Source organism: Balaenoptera physalus (genome assembly GCF_965194825.1).
Source record: "Balaenoptera physalus genome assembly, chromosome: 1".
NCBI lineage: Eukaryota > Metazoa > Chordata > Mammalia > Artiodactyla > Balaenopteridae > Balaenoptera > Balaenoptera physalus.
In genome coordinates, this window is record NC_138882.1 from 100963149 (window position 1) to 100978136 (window position 14988).

General features: G+C 32.8%; 1 protein-coding gene across 3 annotated transcripts in view; it reads right to left on the reverse strand.

Moving 5' to 3' along the window:
• STXBP3 (syntaxin binding protein 3) overlaps positions 1–14988 on the reverse strand; it is a 53128-nt gene that overhangs the window by 11574 nt on the left and 26566 nt on the right. For 2 of the 3 annotated variants that reach the window (XM_082462653.1, XM_082462655.1), the window contains exons 9-17: positions 12135–12259; positions 9395–9490; positions 9202–9259; positions 4971–4997; positions 3898–3963; positions 2712–2792; positions 1683–1821; positions 1286–1392; positions 646–738 (exon numbers count right to left, since the gene is read on the reverse strand). In XM_082462653.1, the coding sequence (XP_082318779.1) occupies positions 646–738; positions 1286–1392; positions 1683–1821; positions 2712–2792; positions 3898–3963; positions 4971–4997; positions 9202–9259; positions 9395–9490; positions 12135–12259 (792 nt within the window). The remainder of the gene's footprint in view (positions 1–645; positions 739–1285; positions 1393–1682; positions 1822–2711; positions 2793–3897; positions 3964–4970; positions 4998–9201; positions 9260–9394; positions 9491–12134; positions 12260–14988) is intronic. The other variant, XM_082462654.1, reaches the window with a different exon arrangement.

Consider the following 14988-nt stretch of genomic DNA (forward strand, 5'->3'; position numbering starts at 1 on the left):
CCTCCCCGTGTCCTCAAGTCCATTCTCTACATCTGTGTCTTTATTCCTGTCCTGCCCCAGGTTCTTCAGAACCATTTTTTTTTTTTTTTTAAGATTCCATATATATGTGTTAGCATACGGTATTTTTCTCTTTCTGACTTATTCACTCTGTATGACAGTCACTAGGTCCATCCACCTCACTACAAATAACTCAATTTTGTTTCTTTTTATGGCTGAGTAATAGTCCATTGGAGGTTTACATTTTAATCACAAATACATTTCCAAGAATACTGGAGTCTAACACTTTCTAACAGTGGTCATAAACAAATGTTATTTTGTCGAACTTTCATTCAACTAAATTATTTATATTTCTGCTACATAGTTATTTCAAACAGAGTTTTTTTCATAAAGCATGTGTGTACTTTTTAAAAAAAAATTTATTTTGAGTCAGTCAGTGGTATGAATTTGCAGTCTTTAAGGAGAGAATCTTCAAGAGTTTCCTCTCCTCCCTTGACACCAGATACAGCCTTCTTTTGTGAACTCTCCCAGTACTGCAGATAATTCCTGACCCATAGATATGCTCAGACTCACAGATAAATATACAAAGAGTAAAAAAGATTCTACAGAAGGGCACTCAAGGTATAAATAAAATTTAATGAACTTTACCTCCAAAATATCTTTGATAAAAGGTGTCCATCGAGAGAGCTGAAACGTTTCTTCTGCAGACCGATCCTTTCTTAATGGTTTGCCTTGTTGAGACTAAATAGAGGAAAAAATTAAAAATCAGTAATTTTATTTAGTGATATTCTCTTAAGTTTTCTAACAAGATGTTTAATTTACAACAAACACTATGTTGCATTTGACTTAAAACTAAGAGTGGAAAAGCCTACTCAAAAAATCTGAATAGGTGTGGTCATGTAACTTCACAGTATTTCGTGCATTAATGATAAAATTTATGATAGTATCAGAAAATATGTTTACTCCAAAGTGCTTATATAAAACTCAATGGGAAAGAGTGAGATTCTATACAGAGTTCTTCAAATTCTGCTATAAATGAATCATAAAAAGAAAAGCATAAATAGCAAGTTACAACAGAAGCTGTAAGATATAAATTCACTAGAAAAATGTACTTGTCCAAATTACTCATATATGGAAAAAAAATGAAATTTTTAATATTTTACTTACCAAATCAACAGAGTAAAATTAAGAAGACTGTCCACATGGATTCCCTCATAAGAAAACATATTTAATGCAAATGACCACACATGCATATGTATAAGTATATACAGAATGTAAAATTTCTTACAGGAGGGACAATGGGAACACCAAGGTAACTCCAGTTACGAATCATGTCACTCTCATTTTCTATCTTTACATTCTGGATCAACCTGTCCAAGTTTTCTTCCGTAGTTCCTTAGATAAGTAAAATATGAGTGCACAGTCAAATAATTGCTACCATAATCATTTCCAGGTTTTAGGTACCCAAGAAAAAAGCTTTTTTAAAAAAAGCAAACATTTAAATTATATACCCTTCAGTATGCTCCCAATTTCACATTTTTCCTTTTATTTATCTTAACCAACTTTAGCCACTACTTTTGAATTTTCTAAGATTCTCTTATGATCAAATAGTAAACCACTTATTGTAAAATGATTTTAGAGCTGGGTATTTTAATATATTCAAGAAAATAAACAGTCTGTATTACCATTAATACTGAATATATAAAGTAGGATTGCTCTTATTTTATCATAATTATCATGATTTTTGTTGAGTAGAACTGGAAGGAGTACTCGCATAGCATCTTTGACTTTCTGTCCTTCTGCGTCAGTTCCAAGTGCCAGGTCCTTAACGAAAATGAAATACAGTCAGTAGTCTATGATCCAAATTCATTTTTCAGTTTAAAAAAATCTATTACTAAAACTTGCCAAATTTTAACGGAACACTGATGCCTTTTCACAGGAAAATGTGAGTATCACTTGTAAACTAATACTGTACAAAATGTAAAAAGTCAAAAAATAATTCAGAGAAGAAAATCATTAATCTAAACCTTTGCTAATATGGTAGACATGAGCTGCATGTGGCTACTGAGCACTTGAAATGTGTCTAGTCTGAATTAAGATGTGCTCTAAGTTAAAACACCAGATTTTGAGGACTTGTTTGTGAAAAAAAGAATGTAAAATATTTCAATAATTGTTTTATATTGATTACATGTTGAAATAATATTTTGGAGGTACTGGGTTAAATCAAATATATTAAAGTTAACCACACTCATTTCTTTTTACCTTTTTAATGTGACTACTAGAATATTTAAAATTATACATGACTTGCATTCTATTTCTATTAGACAGCACTGATCTAAATAGTTTTGGCATTATAGAGGAGGCTTTAATTAAACGTGCCTACACAGTACTCTGCAGGATGCTGCCTTAAATGCTGCACCCACTGAAAAAGGCCTGCCAACAGTGCTACCCTGAATTAATGCTCCAAACACTTAAATCATCCCATTCAACCAAAAATGCACAATCACGGATTAGGAGGGACTGCTTACTATGACACTGTGTAGCTACTTGTTAGCGTTGGTAAGGAATGATGTATTAAACCAAGTGGGTGAGTCTCCTTTTAAAAGAGGTTCTGTGATTTAGTGCACTGTATTGAACAAAAAGTTAGATTTTACCTGACAAAGTTAATTCTGGAAATCTATCCTGAACATAGGTATTTCTGACTCTGCACATACCTGTTCAGTTTTGCAGAGCTTTTCTATATTAGGCTTGAACTTATTCATGCAATCTTCTGCTAAGTTAAGATGAACAACTTGCTGAAAAACAGAAGAAATCAATCATTTAAAGCATTTTCATTTCTTTCTGTGTAACTGATAATATTAAACTTTTGAGATGGGCCTGAAGGAAAGTATGGGCTTAGGTGGGAAGGAGGTACCATGTAAATCAAGGGAAACATCTCGAGAAAGGAAAAAAGTGAAAATTACCATGATCTACAGGGGATAATCAACAGACCACAAAAAAACAGAATGGAAGGGTTGAATTTGTGTTGGGCTTATGAGTAGTGAAAAATAAGGTGAGAAAAAAAAAGTGAAATCCTTAAAGTCAAGCAGAAAAAGTGTGAATTTATGTTACTGATTCTTGATTAGGGAGCAATATGATAAAAAATATGTAAATATTATTCTGATAATTACTTGTAAGAAGGACTGGAACAGCAAAAAACCAAAACTTTACCTGCCCACACAGCTTTAATTGCTCTTAAATCTACTGATATATAACTATTAATTCAGACATCCCTGGTGGCGCAGTGGTTAAGAATCCACCTGCCAATGCAGGGGGACACGGGTTTGAGCCCTGGTCCAGGAGGATCCCACATGCCGTGGAGCAACTAAGCCCGTGCGCCACAACTACTGAAGCCAGCATGCCTAGAGCCCACGTTCCACAACAAGAGAAGCCACCACAGTGAGAAGTCCGCACACCACAATGAAGAGTAGCCCCTGCTCACCACAACTAGAGAAAGCCAGTGTGCAGCAATGAAGACCCAATGCAACCAAAAATAAATAAATAAATAAATAAAAATTAAAAAATAACTATTAATTCAACGAACCAAGTATAACAACAACCACTTGTCAATCCAATGTTGAATTTTCTTATTAAGTTGATAAATATTAAACTTTTTCTGTTTGGCTATTCAAGACAAAGATATAAAAAAATTTAAGCTGGATCTGAATAAATCAAGAGTATATATAGAGAGAACTCTATTGGGGAGCTTAGATACTTGGCGTATTTCTCAGACCTAAAGTAAGGTTTTAGTGGACAACTAACACCAAGTATTCCATGACACCCACTGCTAAACCTGACTACAGAACTGGATGGACTAATAAACTAAAAATGATAACACATCTTATATATGATACTGCTTACCTTAGTAATCTGTTTACGGAAATGGGGCATCTTTTTCATCAGTTGGGCAAGAGCACTAAGTGATGTCTAGGAAAAATAAAACATTTTTTAAAACAAACTTATGATTCAGTTATTTTTATATAACAACTTCAAAATCCTGTAGTCTTAAATATTTATTAATTTACTAAATATTTGGCAATTTTAAAAAGAAAACAAATTCAAGAGGTTTCCAGTTGCAGCCATGATAAAGTAACTGATATAAAAAATTATTCTCCCTCCATAAACAAAAACAAAATTGGACAAAATAAAAAAGACAACAGCTTTCAGGCAAAGGATTTTTCAAAAATAGCTCAAAGCTAGGTTACTTGAGCAAAGGAAAGCATAGGCGGTGATCCCTGCACTCATCTTGGCTCTTCCCTGAAACATTTTCCAAAACACAGTGAAAGGAAGTAGAGTTTAAGTAGAAAGCAAGTCTCTCTGGGCAGAGGAAAAAGAGATCAGAGTTTGGGGCTACTGAGGTAGGGTTTGGGATCCAGGGTTAATAGAGAAAAGAGCCAGTCAAAACATAACTCAAAGACATGTCAAAGGGTTGCCTTAGCATCCCTGGCCAAATACTAAGCTGCACATGTACAGGGCATAACTCTTAAAGGCCTAGCAGAGAACAACTGCAGAGATTTCAGAGGGGTCTTAATGCAAGACAATAGTGGCATTCTCTGATCCAGACAAAGTAGACAGTTCTAAGTGAACATCCCAGACATTTAGTCCTGGAAGGACTGTATCTTCAGACTAAATGCAAAAGTGAAATACACTCAACATAACAAAAGCCTGACATGAAGTCTCAACAGAATCAAGGTTATTCACTAGCAAATTAACTGCCTGACAGAACAGAACTCAATACTCTTTGTAGAGAGATCATCATCAAGAGCCTTTGCAACATAGCATCCACAATGTCTAACATACAGTAATATATTACTGGACATGTAAAACAGGAAAAAGTGATCGATACTCAAGTGATGAAACAGTCAATAAAAGTAGACCCAAGATAATCCAGACGCTGGAGTTAGCAGACAAGGACTTTAAAATATCATACTTACGTTAAAGAAAACAGGCGAAAAGATGAACTAAATGGATGAAAAGATGGAGTATTTCAATAGAGAATTATAGACTTTATTAAAAAAAAATTCAATGGATATCCTAGAATTAAATGCAACTTTGAAATTAAAAACACAACGAATGACTCATACGTCGTTGGTGAGACTGTAAAATGGTACAGCAAATTAGGAGAACAGTTTGCAAGTTTCCTAGAAAATTAAATATACATTTACTATATGACCCAGCAATCCTACTCTTATTTATCCAACTGAATGAAAACATCTGTTCACACAAAACCTGAATGTTCACAGTGGCTTTATTTGTAATTGTCAACAACTTGGAAAAAACCTAAATGTTCTGCAACTTGTGAACAGATAAAACGTAGTATATCCATACAGTGGAATACTACTCATCAATAAAAAGTGTTGAAGCTCCTGTTACATGTCACATGGATGAATGTCAAGTGCATTATATTAAATGAAAAAGCCATATTGTATTATTCTATTTAGCTGTCATTCTGGAAAAGGCAAAACTATAGGAACAGAAAATAGATAAGTGGTTCTGAGGGGATCAGAGTTGAGTGGAGAGGTTGCCTACAAAGTGGCACAAGGCAATTGGGGGGGAGGTGTTGATGGAATTGTTCTATATCTTGGTTGTGGTTATATGAGAGTATACATTTGTCAAAACTCATGGAATTTTATACTATAAAGGGGGAACTTTACTTTCTAATGCAGTTTAAAAAACAATATGTTGAATGGGTTTAACTGCAGACTGGATACAACAGACAAAAGCAGGGGACTCAAAGTCAGGTTAATACAAAATATTTAATTAAAGCACAGAGGAGGAAAAAAGTGGGAAAATAAGGAATGGAATAGAAGAGATGTAGAATATGGTCCAAAAATCTAAAACACAAGTGAATGGAATTCTAGAAGGAGAGGAAAGACAGACTAGGACAAAATCAAGAAGTAAGGAAATAAGGGCCAAGAATTTTACAAATATGAAGAAAGTTACAAACCCAGTGATTCAAGAAGCTCAATAAACCCAAGGAGGATAAATACCAACAATAACACATCATAGTAAGGCATATTATGGTCACATTGCTAAAACTAAAAGATAAAGACAAAAATCTTTAAAAAGACACTTTATCTTCAGGAAATTAACAGTAACATGATAGCTGACTTCTTTAACAGAAATGATGGTAGCCAAAAGGTGACATATTGAAATCTTTAAATTGCTGAAAGGAAAAGAAGAACTGCCAACCTTGAATTCTAAATACAGCAAGTGTCTCTGTAAAACCTGTAAAACACAGATATCCTTAGATAAAAACAAAACTTGAGAGAAATCATCCAGCCCAGATGGAAACACTGAAGAGCAATAAGGAATAAATAACAACAATTTCAAATTTACGTGGATAATATAAAAGTCTATTGAGAATTTAAAACAAAAATAACATCCTGACTTTATAACACATGTTAAAGTAAAATATATGACAACAATAGCACAAAAGAGGAAGGGAGGTAAATGGAGTTAAACTATTATAAGGTTCTTGAATTCTTTAGGACATGGCAAAAGTATACTTTAAGGTACACTGTGATAATATAAGGATACATTTTGTAATACCCAACATGATGACTACAAGAAGGATACCAAAAGGTAAAACAAAAGTTTATTTTGGAGACAAAATGGAATAGTTTAAAGAAAAAAAAAAGGACGATATATAAAGAAGGCAGAAAAGGAAAAGGATAAAATAAATAGAAAACAAATAAGATGGTAACAAATTCAACTATATCAATAATTACATGAAATACAGATGGACTTAAACATTCTAATTACAAGATAAGGATTGTCAGATTGAATAAACAAACAAACCTCAACTATCAATACAAACTCTTTTTAAGAAGCACACTTTAAACATAAAGGCACAAATTGGTGAAAATAAAGGATGAGAAAAGATATACCATGTAAACACTAGTTAAAATAAAGCAGGTATGGCTATATTAAAATCAGACAAAATAGAGTTTAAGTCAAGAAATATTGCAAATGAAAAACAAAATGACATTTTGTATTGATAAAAGATAAATTCAACAGAAAGATAACTATCTTAAATTTATAAAGACTATAATTAACATGGCTTCATCAGTTGATATAGCTTTGAAAGTTGACAAGATTCTAAAAAAAATAGACTAATTCACAGCCATAAGCGATACCATTCTCAGTAACTGATATAAAAAGCAGATAAAAAATGAGTAAAGAAATAGAATATTTGAATAACATGATGCACCAACTTGATTTAATTGACACACATAGAATTTGTATTCTTTTCAAGTACACATTGGGTACTTAACCACAATAGGTCGTATGATAGGTCACAAGTCAAGTCTGAACAAATTTCAAAGGACTGAAATCATACACGGCACATTCTCTGACCACTATATAATTAAATTACAATTCAATAACAGAAAGACAAGTAGAAAATTCCCAAACTCTTTGAAATTAAAAAACATATTCCTATATAACACATGAGTCAAAGAAGACATCACAATGAGAGTTAGAAAATATTTTGAGCTGGATCGAAATAAAAATAGGTTATTCCAAAACTTGGGGAATGCAGCTATAACAATGTTAAGAAGGAAATAAATAAATATATATAGTAAGAGAAAAAAGGTTGAAAATCAATGCTGTAAACATCCAACTCAAGAAGTTAGAAAAAGAAAAACAAGCCAAAGAAAGCTGAAGGTAGGAAATAAAAATGAGTAGAAATCAATTCAACATAAAACTAACATACAGTAGAGAAATCAGCAAAGCCAAAAGTTGGTTCTTTGAAATACTAATTATATATATAGGGCATATTAATAGCATATAGGCTAAAACACAAATTAACAATATTAGGATTAAATAAATAGAACACAGCTACAGGTTCTACAGACACTGAAAAGATAATAAGAGGATATCTGAAAATGAAGATGTAATAGACAAATCCCTTAAAAATGAACATCCCAAAACTGATATAAAAAAAATTAAAAATCTGAATAGTTCTGTAACTATTAAAGAATTTGTACGTAAAGACTTCCCCATAAAAATGGAAAACTCCATGCCCAGACTGCTTCAGTTGTGAAGTCTTCCAAGCAATGATGAGACAAGTAATAACAACCTTACACAAACACTTCCAGAGAATATGAGAGGGAAAACATTACAACTCATTTAAAGACCAATATAATTTTGCTGCCAAAACCTGACAAGATTATCTCACTCACACACACACACACACACACACACACACACACAAGAATTATTACAGGGAAATACTATTGTTCATAAACCTAGAAGTAAACATTCTAAGCAAAATATTAGCAAATAGAATCCAGTGATATAGGAAAAGGATAAAGTATCATGACTAAGTGGAGCTAATTCCAAGAATGCATGGTTGGTTTAATGTTAGAGAATCAATGAATGTAACTTATCACATTAACAGAATAAAAGAGGGAAAAAAATTTCAATAGGTGCTGATAAAGCATTTGATGAAATCCAACACCTACTGCTGATTTAAAAAACAAAACCAAAAAAAAACCTGTTGGCAAATATGGAATAGAAGGGAACTTCTTAATCTGACAAAGGATGTAACTAAAATAACCTAAAACTACCATAATACTCAATGATGAAATATCAAACACGTTTCCCCTTAGGTTGGGAATGAGACAAGGATATCCTGTCACCAGTTCTATTCTACATTATACAGCTAGGAGGTATTAACTACTAAGAAAACTAGTTTAAAAGGTATATGGATTCAAAAGGATCAGGCTAAATTTTCTATATTCACAGATACTATTGTGCAACTTTCTGAAATGATAGAAATGTCCTATATCTTGATTTAGGTGGTAGTTCCACAGGTATGTGTGTGTATGAATACATATATATGTATGTAAAAAGTTATTCACTATACACTTAAGATTTGTGCACTTTACTTAGGTAAATTATACTTCAATATAAAAAACCTAACAAGAATGCATTAATGCAATTGGCTAAATGGCCTTTTAAAAATAAATTTTAATGGAGCAAGACAGAGAAAATGTTGCTAACTGTTGAGGCTAGGTAATGGGTACATGAAAGTTTATTTTCTCTACTTTTGTGTATGTTAGAAATTTCCCAAAATGGAAAGTTAAATAGATAAAAAATTTTACACAAAATTTAAAATTCACCTTCATCATTATCTTGAAAGTTAAATAACACTCTTACCTTTCCTTCTGTTGCTTTCTTTGTTGATGAAATTTCTTTCATAAGCTTGGGAATTTCCCTGTCAAATTGTGAGAGAATTCTTTAAATTTCTAAGGTGTAATTCTTTACAAAAGTATTTTAAGATTACAAAATGTACTATCATGTATTTAGTATTTTAAAAATGTAGAATAAAAATTAAAATGAGTTCACATACTCTAATACAACTGCAATATGCCGATGTCGAATTCTGACCCAGAGGTCATCATCTTCTTCAAGGATTGCCTCCTTTTCTTTCCCATCTGTTTTATACCTACAAGTAGAGAGAAGTATGAACTTCTGGATTATTTTCCCACCCAAAAAGTGAAAGAAACATTTTTGTAAACAATAATTTTAAGATACAGCTCAAGAAACTGAAGAGTACATCCACTATTTTGGGGGATAATGAATACATACTCAAAACTAAGGCATATTGTTATCCATACAATAAAGATCAAAGGGCTATGTCTACCAAGACCTTTTTACTTTCAACATTAGGTTTAGCTGTCATTATTATAGAGTTTTATCTCAGCAAAGTGGTATCTTAGAAACAAAAATTCAACGTTCCACAATCAACTTTAAGAGTGAATACACTAACAATTTGTATTCTAGTTCCTCAAAACACTACTTTGACGTTCTAATAACCATCAACTCAACTATCAAACATCCATTAAGAAAAGAAATGTCACCCCCTAGTGTAGCCTATTAAGTACTGCAGGTGTTTCAGAGTTGGTACAAAATTCACAAACATATATCATCTGTTTCTATATTCTTCCCTAACCCTATAACCACATCTCCTTTAAAGAATGGGAAAGGAAATGAGAGAAAAACTAGTGTAGCCATTAAAAACCTTGATTGCTTTAATGAGTTCTACTGAACTGAGAGGCAATTCAAGAGGTTCATGAAATTACTCAAAATGGGCTTCCTGACTGCTTCCCCAAATGTAATTCCTTGCTTCTCTCTTTATGCAAATAGCCAGCCTCCTTCCATTTGTGGCGCTGGAAAATTCAATCATCCTTGGGACTGTCAACGTCCTGAGCCAAGATCAGAATGGACAGCATTGAGCTTTCCTAGCACTGGATAGCAGACAATAAATGGAGATTTCTGCTGTATAAATATAATCATTTCTACAATCCCCCAAATTTCAGGCCCCGTCTATAAAACCATCTACCTATTTGGTCTTAATTACAGATGTCCAAAGGCAGAACGACTGTGCAACCATCTACCTATTTGGTCTTAATTACAGATGTCCAAAGGCAGAACGACTGTGCTTAATTACAAGACTGCACTAAGGACAGAGGCCTTTTTGTCATTTAAAATGCCACTTTGTACTTCTTTAACCTTTGATTTATAAACAAAGATTAAGGTAGCAGGCCTGACAATACTAAAAGATGATGACAATCCTAAGAGTACATTTGAAGAGGTGACCAAGATGAAGAACACAGTCTGGATACTTAGAAGTTTCTGCTCTGCATTATTTCCATTAAAAATTGGGATGGAGCACAATCCACAGGGAGTTCACGCTTCCATCTAGTCTTATCCCTGGACTTTTTGATTCATCCAAAAAATCTCTGACTTCTTTGTTTTTGTTTTTAAATAAGTCTCTCCATTACTCTTAAAAAATTAAACCTTGCTTTGCTTGCCAGCAAACCTAGGGAGATAAATTAAAAAAAAAAGTGCTAGGTCAGAAATGTTGGAAACTTATGTCAATAGTCTGGAACCAAATTCTTAAGTGCCATCAGTTTAAGTCGTTTCTAAATCTCTTGAGCAACGTAGGTTTAGAGACCTAAAGGATAAGAGAGGTAAACAACATGCTTTCTGAAAATTCTGAATAAACTGCTTAAAACTACTTTTATATTAGAATAACTACTTTTATATTAGAAAAACTAATTTTATATTAGAATAACTACTTTTATATTAGAAAAACTACTTTTATATTAGAAAAATGTTGATCTACGTCATCTAACATTAATACAAATAACAAAGAAAAACTCAGAAGCCAGGATTTGACCAGAATGCAAATAAAAATACAATAGAAAATACAAAATTAGTTTTACAATATTTGGTTTAAGAAAAAATATTAAGTATTATAATTGGCACAAATTTTTGGATCTTTTTAATCTATTAAAATTACTAAATTAAACATAAAATTTCAGAAAACTAATTTTCTTTTTCATTACTATGCTCAAAGCAGTAAATCTTAGCTGAAAAATGCCAATTTGGATTTAGAAATTATGATATCAAATAACATGTTATGTATATATATGTGTGTGTATATATATATATATATATATATATACACACACTCATAAATGATACACAAAGGTACAATAAAATGGTTCCTTAACAGAAAAGTGATTTCATTTTTTATTTAGCTACTTGATATTACTTTTAAAGTTAATATGCTTATATCAGAGTTAAGTCAATAATAGGTGCCAAATTGGTAAACCTGTATCTATTCTCAGTAACCATCCTAATTAGGTTCCTAGTCTTCTAATCTTTTTAAATACACTATGTTGACAAGACGCACATATAGATAACTTTTGGATGTGTGATTCAGAATAATCACAGCCTAACCAATTTGAATATGGTTTCCACTTCAATAAATATAGTAGTGAGCCTGGTATTTACTGAAAAGTACAAATTCCAGCTGTTTAAAATCTATTTTTGTTGTAGACACAGTTAAGGAAGCAAATACACTGAAAAAGCTTCAAAGCAGTTAAATTACCCATTAACTAACAAGGTCAAGATATTTTTAATAGATTATGATTATAGGGGTAAGAGAAGGATAAAGTCTCTGAAGAAAAAAGGTTACAGGGGCTTTAGATTTCTGGTGCCTGCACGAATCATTAAATGCTAATATCCTATCCTGTTTGTATATGTCCTATATCTATATATTCCCTTCAAGTTATACTTGCTTGTATGTATCATTCTCAATCGGCAGTAGATCATATGCCATTGCCTGAAAGGTCAGTTCATGCAGGACAGTGGACACAGGATCAAAGCCACGATCAATTATTATGAGCTGGGAATGAGTTTTACCCTGGAATAACAAAATAAAATTATCTTAAGAAACTTCAATTTCTTTGTGTGAACACATTTTTAGTATCTTAGAAAACAAAAGCAGACTTTTCCTAAGTTCTGCCCCATTCCTAAGAATGTGAAGTTATATTAAAACAGAAAAATCTGAGTGGTATAACAGGGAAGAAAATAAGACTACAAAACCAAAAGCTTTCATAATTAGAGTAAGAGGCTATACTCAATAATACAATATTGTGAAAATTCCTTTAGAAAAAGTAACATTTGGCCTGCACTAAATCTATTTCCTTAGGAATTCAGCTCCATAAACACTAAAACTGATATAAATTATGAATAGTAGTTATTACTTGAGCTCTTTATGCTACACACTGCGCTAAGCAAGAAATATCCATATTATTTAATTCTTATAGCAACCCTGTGAGACAGGGATTATTAACTCCATTTGACAATGGGGGCATTAAGGCTTAAAATTAAGTAACTTGCCCAAATCACATAGCTAGCTAGTGTGTAGTAGAAGGGAGATTCGAACCCAGGTCAGCTTCACTCCATGGCCTGTACTCTTAACCATTACGCATTTTAAAAGATTACATTGATGCCAGCTAAGATGGTAAATTACAATGAAAGCTTTGCTATCATTAAATCACAAACAGCACTAATCATTAAACAGTGAATAATAGTGCTGGGAAAAATCATTGTTAATATCAGTATCTTCCATACTTCATTTTAAAAAGTAATAAATTCTTTGGATTATTATTTGGAGCAGTAAGAGACAACCACAACTAAGACAAACATTTCTTATTCATTTACTTACAGCAGACAAAGGTAAACTACATAGAATAGATCTTTAAAATTTTTTTTAGTTAATAACCATTCACTCATTTAAATAAACCTTGAGATAGTATGGTATAGTGATTAAGAGCACAGCCTCTGGAATCAGGTAGATCTGGGTTTGAATCCAGCCTTGACCACTTTCTTTCATTTTTTTTTTTTTTTTTTTAAATTTTGTGGCCACGCCACACAGCTTATGGGATTTTAGTTCCCTGACCAGGGATCAAACCTGGGCCCTCGGCAGTGAGAGAGTGGAGTCCTAACCACTGAACCGCCAGGGAATTCCCAGCCTTGACCACTTTCTTGTTGTACAACTTTGGACAAATTGCTTAACTTGTTAATATCTCAGTATTCTCATTAAAAAACAAACAAAAAATATATATATTTAATCAGAACCTCTGCCCTATAAGATTACTGTAAAGATTAAATGTAATAATACCATGAACACTTAGCACAGTGCCTGGCACTTAGTAAGCCCTCAATACATGTAAGTTATGAGTCTTCAGAAATATGAATAGGAAAAAGACTGTGCAATATAAGTGCTATATCAGGGCTTGGGGTTATGAAAGTATGTGAGAGGAAGAATCGCTTGACCTGAAGAGTGAGGAAAGACTTCAAAAAGCAGGTGACACTCTCTCAGGTCCTTGAATGAAGAAAAGGTATCAAGCATTTGAAAGATGTATAATTTCTGAGGCAGAAAGAATGGAAAGGACAAGTTTGATTTTTGTGGATTTTCCTTTTTCTCATTGAAATCATGAAGGACTAAAGGGATATTAACTAATATAATGATCGTTTATCTCTTTCCTCATTCAACAAACATTTATTGACTACCCACTATGCTATGTATACCGAGCCATTATCTTCATAACTACAACCAGGACAACAGATTTCACTAGTCCTCCAAACCAAAAACTAGTAACTTTTAAAGTTCTAAACCAACATTACATCTAATCTTACACCCTCCATTCTAGCCAAGTTGTCTGATTGTGAATTTTGCCTTTTTCTCTATGCCTCTGCCCAAAGAATCCTGTTATCCAAGAAAAAAACTCCCTCTTCTGTTATACTCATTCTTCAAGCTCAAGGGCCTCTTCCTCTAGGATGCCTTCCAAGACTCCAGTTACAATAAGATTAAGCCCCAGCCTATGTTCCCACTACATTTCATGTATTCTTCTCTCATTCCTCTTACTACATGCATTGTAATTGGTGGTTTCCTTGCCCATCTTCTCTTCTAAACTATCAACAGTTCCTTCTTTTCATTCTTCAGCTACTGTAATATGGCTTCCTAGCCCTCTGGCACCACCTCTGTCAGTCTACTCAAGCTCTTCACTCTCCAACCCAAGTTCAAATGCTAGAATTCCCCAGGTTCTAATCTTAGTCTTAGATTACTTTATATTACCTTGATAAGATAGTAATAGCTATCATTCATTAAACTCCTATTATATGCCAAACACAAGCTAATCTGCCTAATCTTCATACCAACCAAGCACGGTACATATCATCTGATCCATTTTATAGATGAAAATACAACTCAGAGTAAATAATATGTCCAAGAACACAAAGCTGGTGATAACAGGAAAAATTATGTTTATTAACTGTTTACTCAGTTGCAAGCACTATTCTAAAAACTTTTTATGTATTAACTCATTTAATCCTCTATTTTATAAAATAGGTATTCTCTTATTATCTCCATTTTATAGATAAGAAAACGTAGGCACAGAGAAGTTACATCATTTGCTAATTGACATATCTATGAATTAAATGGCATAGCCAGGATTTACACAAAGTGCTTACTTCAAAACCCTTATCTTCCCTTCTAAGCCACACTGTCTATTAAGACATCTACTACCACTTATATCAGTGATTCCCAAATCAAAATTGGGGATCTGTGTTAATGATTCTCAAATC